Below are 8780 nucleotides of genomic sequence, written 5' to 3'. Positions count from 1 at the left end.
TTTCATCCACCAATGACAGTTTTTGAAAACCACAGTCTTAAATTCTGAAGAAGTAAATTTGAAGATGAAATGTGAAACCGGAACATGCAGTCGTCTATTACCAGAGGTGCAGTAAAAGACACTGGAAGATTTTTTTAATGAAGCAAACGAGTTCTATCGACAGGTTATAGATACTTAACCGATCTTCAGATTTTCATTCCTAGAAATAAGGACAATAAATGATAATTTTAACAGCCATACAACACTTTTCATATTCACCTGGTGTTTTCTAACGTTCTGTTGAATATATTAACGAATTTGGTAGCACGTGAATGGTGCTTGCATAGCTACAAGAGTAACGCCTTATATTATGTGGTTCTGGAGCCAAAACCAAACGGTACAAACAGAGAGAATATATAATTTGAACTGTTTTCTCGATTCAGATCCACTATTTGGTGGCCTGTAAATTTCCGCTTATCGCCTATGCAGTAGAGCCGATTCTGCTTCTTTAATAACGGTCTTGGTATATGCTCCGAGAGTTAAGAACCTCATTTTTTTCGTTGCCGGCTCTTATGAAACATTTGATAGATTACGTATTCCGTCGTATTTGGCGCGAAAGTCGTGACAGATATTTAAGTCCGATATTAGTGGCGAGAAGCGGCCAGCGAGAGTCGATTGGCGTAAGCAGTGTTGCCAACGGCAGACGGTTACCTAACCTGGCCCACGGACAGAAAACAGCTGACGCTAGCGACAGTTCAGCGTTGGGGGTACATAAGATACGGAGCTGTGGAGTTTAAAACAGCGAAGTCTGTTAGTTTCTGCGGCAGTAGTGCGTCGGCATTGCTGTAAGACGTATGAGTGTTGGACATGACTGCTGCAAAGATTATGTTGTTTGTTATAGGTGTGATCTTGTTTGTTACTAATGAAATATCATGTGTACCACGAATGCCTCCAAAACCCCCATATTATTCTAAGGGTTCTGCTTCGTTAAGGTATTTGGACACCGTGGATGAAAACGTTTGTGGATACAAGGTAAGGCATTACATCAATATCACGTTTAACATTCACTAATTGGAAGACTGCTTATGTCTTTGTACTAGTATTGTAATGTATGTTTGTTGCCTTTTCTTAATCCTGTGTATGAAGCTTGTACTTCTACTAAAAAGGTTCGCGTTACCTCGCTTTACGCACATAGCAGCCGACAGTATTCATCATTATTATCATCCAGTATTGTTCTACGGAGGTACCTGTCGTGTACTTCAAATCAATTATAATATCCTTCTAACGTGTTTAATGTACCGGTACACTGTGGTGACTGGACTTATGTCAGATAAACTACTTCAACAATATTTGTTACGGCAGTCTGTGACACATTAAAGGAAGATGCGGTTTGTAAAAATTATTTGTTTTGAATACTGATAGTTGCGTTGCTGCGGCTGACGGGAACTAGCGTGTGCTAGTGGAAATTGTTTAAAGATTGCCACACGTGCGATGAATGATTGAAGGATCGAACTTCAAGACAGTGATAATTTTTTTAAATTATGGTCTGTATAATTATTTGAGGAACTTTGCTTAAGAAACCACTCCGTTGCTTTAAAGGTCCTTAAGACACCTAAAAAAAAAATTCAGGAAGAAACAATTTTTTTGCTTTGCGCTTAATAAATTGTACATTGAATCTTAAACAATCTAGGAGTTTTTTTGTTTTAAGGCAAAGGGTCATTATTTTACCTCGCAAATGTACACTGCAACAAATTGCTTATATAGTTTCTTTTTTAATTGTTGCGTTTACTGCTGCGATTTGTGTGTTGCAAATTATGATTCTGCCTAATTTTTTTCATGAATTATTAAGAAACAGTTATTGCAGTGCAAACGAAGAAGTAATTTTCTTTTTAAACACTGGTACATCGCTGTAAAAAAACTGATAGATTTAAATTTTATTGTCGATCTTACGTGAATATAGCCACGAAGCTAAATGTTTGGAGTGTATGCTCGAGTTGATGAGATGGGGTTCCTACTAATAGGTACTGCCTCGAACGCAATTTGCCGTAGGCGTACATTAATTAGTTATGTGCAAATACTGGACACTAAGACACGACATACGTAGTGTATTTTTCTGTTTGAGACCATCAGATTAACTCTGAGTTTACGAATACCGGATGAATCGTCAGCAAAACATGTTGTACTTTCTAAATAAAGTTTAGTGTTTTCAAGACAGGACTGAGAATTTTAATGATTTTGAGACAGCGAATGCATGAAGGGCCTTGAATTACAAATGAAGTTATTGCTTAGCGTGAAGTGACGGAGCGTAAGCTCGGATTGGGAACGATCAGAAAGAAAATCGATCGTGCCCGTTTCACAGGAACTGAAACCTCAGAAACTTGAATTACGAAAGACATCAAGTTGCTGTATAAATCCAATCAATTCTGCAATGATGAGGGTCTTAAGTGCATCGGTTTTGACTATTCAGTCGGTTCATTCCAGAATCGTATAGTGTAGCATGGGGTAGATGATAAAAGCTTGGTTTGAGATCAGCTGTTTGACTACAAGCTTTATTCCAAACCTACACGGTGTGCTCCCACGAAAACAACTTCAAAGCCTCTCCGCCGCGGAGAGTGGTTAACATTAATTTTATTTACCAGGTTTGTTCAGTAATCAGAGACAATTTACACCAAGCGAAACGTCCAAGAACGGTCTGCAAAAAAGTTGAGCTTTTAGCAGGACAACGCGCAGTTTCTCGTTTCGATTATTGTAAATCTCCAACTTACACAATTGTGACTTTAATCTGTTTATCCGTCTGAAAAGATGGCGTGGGGACAGAATTTATTTTCTAATTGAGGTTCATTATAAATGTGAACTCGTATTTGGCGGAATCCAGAGACTTTTTTTTTCGAAATGGTTCGAAGAAAGCGCGCCAAAGTGTGCGATAATGATAGGTTGCCAAGTCGAAAATTGAAGTTATAGATTTGGAAAAAAAAAAATAATTTGTTACAATTTTATCCATCCATGTACAAGGAACTGTTAAATGACAACGAGACAGATGGAAGAAAGTAAGCAAGCTGTTTCAGAAGTTATCACCATAACCGCTAATACTCTTACATGTATCCCACCGTGAGGAAAGACACCAGTGCCTTTATGGAAAAGAATTTGTGGTTGTCTACAGAAATATGATTGTACCCAGACGTGCAGCTCTTCGTGCGAAGCAAATGGACAATCGCGAACGTCTTCTCCAGGACTCCGAAAATGAAGAAACCGCATGGGGAGGGATCAGGACTTCCGATCAAATTTCTGCACCGTAGTAGACAACATGCGAGCACGTCCAAGTGTACGTTGCAGAAGCTTCGCTGGGAAGCTCATTAACATCTCTCTCCGCGCGATTTCCATATTTTTGGAGATCTTAAGACATTGGTGGCTGTCGATTAGCTTATACGTGGTCAGGGGCACAGGATTACGAATGAGATAGTCCAGGGAAAAGTCCATTGTGTGACATCGTAATAACCGAGAAGCGTACTCACTTCATATGTCTCTTCGCATAGTTTCGTCTTCCTCGTCGGAGTCTGGCTATTCGCGTACTTTTTCTTTAAAGATTTTGGGGTGCTACTCATCCTCTACGGAGACACAAAGAAATGAGACTTTACATAGTACTAAGGAACTATTTCTCTTGCGCTATCGTGTTTCGAGCTTTAACTTTGTCCTTACGCTGTGACAAGTTTCACTAAAATCAGTCAACTGAGGTTCAGTAGTCAAACAGTTTTTACAACAGACGTTTACCAATTTTGACACGAGAGCACTTACAAAACTGTGTACGGGCTAGAAATGTTCGGGGAACGTTTGAATCCACACGTGCCTCAGAGTATTTCTGAATGACAGCTTCTGCAAAGCCGTTTTCGCCTTCCTGCGGAGCTCAAGAACTGATCAATAATAAGGTGCCTATGAGTTTTGATGAAACTTGATAAAACTAGTAAAATAACACAGTTGAAGGTCGATAAGCACTCATACCTAAAGGCAAACAGTTCTTTTTTCTGCATTACATATGGAGATCACAGGACAAGTAACGATCTACCCTGAGAGTGAATTCTGCCACCCCTCTTGATGACAGATCTACACTCCTGGAAATTGAAATAAGAACACCGTGAATTCATTGTCCCAGGAAGGGGAAACTTTATTGACACATTCCTGGGGTCAGATACATCACATGATCACACTGACAGAACCACAGGCACATAGACACAGGCAACAGAGCATGCACAATGTCGGCACTAGTACAGTGTATATCCACCTTTCGCAGCAATGCAGGCTGCTATTCTCCCATGGAGACGATCGTAGAGATGCTGGATGTAGTCCTGTGGAACGGCTTGCCATGCCATTTCCACCTGGCGCCTCAGTTGGACCAGCGTTCGTGCTGGACGTGCAGACCGCGTGAGACGACGCTTCATCCAGTCCCAAACATGCTCAATGAGGGACAGATCCGGAGATCTTGCTGGCCAGGGTAGTTGACTTACACCTTCTAGAGCACGTTGGGTGGCACGGGATACATGCGGACGTGCATTGTCCTGTTGGAACAGCAAGTTCCCTTGCCGGTCTAGCAATGGTAGAACGATGGGTTCGATGACGGTTTGGATGTACCGTGCACTATTCAGTGTCCCCTCGACGATCACCAGAGGTGTACGGCCAGTGTAGGAGATCGCTCCCCACACCATGATGCCTGGTGTTGGGCCTGTGTGCCTCGGTCGTATGCAGTCCTGATTGTGGCGCTCGCCTGCACGGCCCCAAACACGCATACGACCGTCATTGGCACCAAGGCAGAAGCGACTCTCATCGCTGAAGACGACACGTCTCGATTCGTCCCTCCATTCACGCCTGTCGCGACACCACTGGAGGCGGGCTGCACGATGTTGGGGCGTGAGCGGAAGACGGCCTAACGGTGTGCGGTACCGTAGCCCAGCTTCATGGAGACGGTTGCGAATGGTCCTCGCCGATACCCCAGGAGCAACAGTGTCCCTAATTTGCTGGGAAGTGGCGGTGCGGTCCCCTACGGCACTGCGTAGAATCCTACGGTCTTGGCGTGCATCCGTGCGTCGCTGCGGTCCGGTCCCAGGTCGACGGGCACGTGCACCTTCCGCCGACCACTGGCGACAACATCGATGTACTGTGGAGACCTCACGCCCCACGTGTTGAGCAATTCGGCGGTACGTCCACCCGGCCTCCCGCATGCCCACTATACGCCCTCGCTCAAAGTCCGTCAACAGCCCTCTCGCAATGTCCGGAGCAAGTATGGTGGGTCTGACACACCGGTGTCAATGTGTTCTTTTTTCCATTTCCAGGAGTGTATATCGAACAACAAGCTTCCTTACCAAACTGCTGCAATACGGAGATGACTTGTTTGCATATGAGGCAAGTGCGACAGTGTAGAGGAATTATAGAACACGCACTAGAATTGCGGAGAAATGTCTTAGCCATAGGCCAGGGGCACCCACTAAGGCCCAGGAACTGATTCATCTTTCGGTCTGACACAAACAGCCTGAACCCGAAATCTGCTAATGGCTAGGAATAATCGTGAAGAGAGTAGCCTGCTGAGAAGAAATGCTAGCCAACTTCCCGAAGTCCTCCGACCCATACGGGTTCTGTACTAGGGAGCCAAGACAAAAGTGCGCGCACTGTAATCTTGGAACAAAACTCTTAGATATACTTTACAAAGTGTTGCCAATTGTGTAGGAAAATCCCCGCAACAAGTAAGCTGTGTATTATGCCAGGTGGAAGTTGTGAGTTATTATGCAAACGTAGTTTGCCGGATATTAGCGAAGTGTACAGATGTTCACAACCTACTGAAGTGTCTCGAAGCAGTATGAAGCCAGCTGAATAATACCATCATTTAATTCGTAGTTTCTGGAGGAAGTAGAGCAGCTCAAGCTCGCGGAAGTAGTGTTGCCAATCATGTAAATGGGAGCTGTGTATCGGACTTCCTTCAAAGCAACTTAAAAAATTTAGACTGATATTCAAAGCTGACCAACGGATAAATGAGCCAAATAGTGTACGTTATGCTAAAGCTGACATCGACCTGAAGTTTGGTCTGAACGCTGTAGGCAAAATCTGTTGGTGTTACACCCTTGCCGGCCGGGGTGGCCGAGCCGTTCTAGGCGCTACAGACTGGAACCGCGAGACCGCTACGGTCGCAGGTTCGAATCCTGCCTCGGGCATGGATGGGTGTGAAGTCCTTAGGTTAGTTAGGTTTAAGTAGTTCTAAATTCTACGGGACTGATGACCTCCGAAGTTAAGTCCCATGGTGCTCAGAGCCATTTGAGCCATTTGTTACACCCTTGTTTTCCTCTGATTCTTGATCCGACTTACCCTGTCAGCTGAATGGGAACCCACAGTTTTATGTGGTATCCGAACGGTGCGAGTTGGCGTTTTCCACATTAACAAGACATTGCCAGGGGGGACATAGGCGATAAGTGACAAAAAAAAAAAAACCCTTATGTCCAACCGGAGATAGAACCACGGACCTTTGAATATGTAGCCTCGCACTTACCCATAACAGTATTTGTTACAGCAGTGATGTTAACAGTTATCTAACGACAACCACAGTTTAAAACTACATACTTTTAGCACTTCGAATGATGATGCTCTGAAGTAATGTTTAACTTTAAAAATTGGTTCATGCTACCACACATATTGTCATAACACGAGATCTCGCAAATCTATGCGGTACAGCCGCATTTAATACGACCACCGCATACGTTGGACGTCAACGTGCATTATCAAAATGGTTCAAATGGCTCTAAGCACTATGGGACTTAACATCTGAGGCCATCAGTCCCATAGACTTAGAACTACTGAAACCTAACTAACCTAAGGGTACCACACGAATCCATGCAATGGCAGGATTCGAACCTGCGACCGTAGCAGCAGCGCGGTTCCGGACTGAAGCGCCTAGAACCACTCGGTCACAGTGTCCAGCACGTGCATTATCCACCCGCAGAAGACAGGTGGCAGTACTAGCAGCGGAGAGTATATGAATCGTGGCGGCGTGACGCGGAAAACACAGTGAAGTCGTCGTCGTAATACTTAAAAGGAACTACACTACTGGCCATTAAAATTGCTACACCAAGAAGAAATACAGATGATAAATGGGTATTCGTTGGACAAATATATCATACTAGAACTGACACGGGTGTATAGATCCTGAGAAATCAGTACCCAGAACAACCACCTCTGGCCGTAATAACGGCCTTGATACTCCAGGGCATTGGGTCGAACAGAGCTTGGATGGTGTGTACAGCTACGGCTCCCCATGCAGCTTCAACACGATACCACAGTTTATCAAGAGTAGTGACTGGCGTATTGTGACGAGCCAGTTGCTCGGCCACCATTGACCAGCCGTCTTCAATTGGTGAGATATATGGAGAATGTGCTGGCCAGGGCAACAGTCGAACATTTTCTGTATCCAGAAAGGCCCGTACAGGACCTGCAACATGTGGTCGTGCAATATCCTGCTGAAATGTAGGGTTTCTCAGGGATCGAATGAAGGATAGAGCACAGGTCATAACACATCTGAAATGTAACGCCCACTGTTCACAGTGTCGTCAATACGAACCAAGAGGTGACCGAGACGTGTAACCAGTGGCACTCTGTACTATCACGCCAGGTGATACGCCAGTATGGCGATGACGGATACACACTTCCTATGTGCGTCAACCGCGATGTCGCCAAACACGGATGCGACCATCATGATGCTGTAAACAGAACCTGGATTCATCCGAAAAGATGACGTTTTGTCATTTGTGCACCGTGGTTCGAGTACACCATCACAGGCGTTCTTGTCGGTGATGCAGCGCCAAGGGTAACTGCAGCCATGGTCTCCGAGCTGAAAATCCATGCTGCTGCAGACGTCGTCGAACTGTTCGTGCAGAGGGTTGTTGTCTTGTAAACGTCCCCATCTGTTGACTCAGGGATCGAGACGTGGCTGCAGAATCCGTTACAGCCATGCGGATAAGATGCCTGTCATCTCGACTGCTAGTGATACGAGGCCGTTGGGATCCAGCACGGCGTTCCGTATTTCCCTCCTGAACCCACTGATTCCATATTTTGCTAACAGTCATTGCATCTCGACCGACGCGAGCAGCAATGTCGCGATACGATAAACCGCAATCGTGATAGGCTACAATGCCTCCTTGCACGAGGCATCACGACAACGCCGGTGAACTGCTTTTTGTGTGTGAGAAATCGGTTGGAAACTTTCCTCATGTCAGCACGTTGTGGATGTCGCCACCGGCGCCAACCTTGTGTGAATGCTCTGAAAAGCTAATCATTTGCACATCTCAGCATCTTCTTCCTGTCGGTTAAATTTCGCGTCTGTAGCACGTCATCCTCGTAGTGTAGCAAATTTTAATGGCCAGTAGTGTATTTGCAAAATGGCTCAGTTTGTGAACAGTTCGCTTGCCGCCGTGGTTGAAGTCTACCACGCATTGCAAAGTGGCGCTATCCAAAATCAGCGCAGAGGCAACTGGGGTGCACCACGGGCTATAGCTGACAGGGGTGATCGGCGGATTTGGAGATGTGTACGGACAAATAGACGTGTATCTGTTGAGCAACTGACGCCCAGGTGAACCAAGAGCCTACTAACAGTGAGGGGCCTCCTTAGCAGGCGACTGGTTCGTGTATCCATGCCGACTACTGTTCATCAACGACGAAGGCTGGAATTTGTACGCTAGTTCCGCTGTTGGACGTCCACTGATCGGTGGTAGGTGGCACTTTCCGACGAATCACGTTTTATGCACCATCGGTGTGAAACGTTTGTAGGCGAA

General features: G+C 45.2%; 1 protein-coding gene across 2 annotated transcripts in view; it reads left to right on the top strand.

The window, feature by feature from the left end:
• Positions 1-682: 682 nt before the first annotated feature.
• Positions 683-8780, top strand: part of LOC126336962 (lysosomal alpha-mannosidase-like) — a 132324-nt gene continuing 124226 nt past the window's right edge. Inside the window, exon 1 of one of the 2 annotated variants that reach the window (XM_050001177.1) lies at positions 683-1011. In XM_050001177.1, coding sequence (XP_049857134.1) covers positions 847-1011 — 165 coding nt within the window. In that variant the 5' untranslated portion in view covers positions 683-846. The remainder of the gene's footprint in view (positions 1012-8780) is intronic. The other variant, XM_050001168.1, reaches the window with a different exon arrangement.

This window comes from Schistocerca gregaria, chromosome 1, assembly GCF_023897955.1.
Source record: "Schistocerca gregaria isolate iqSchGreg1 chromosome 1, iqSchGreg1.2, whole genome shotgun sequence".
Taxonomy (NCBI): domain Eukaryota; kingdom Metazoa; phylum Arthropoda; class Insecta; order Orthoptera; family Acrididae; genus Schistocerca; species Schistocerca gregaria.
This window is presented reverse-complemented; position numbering and strand designations above follow the sequence as displayed.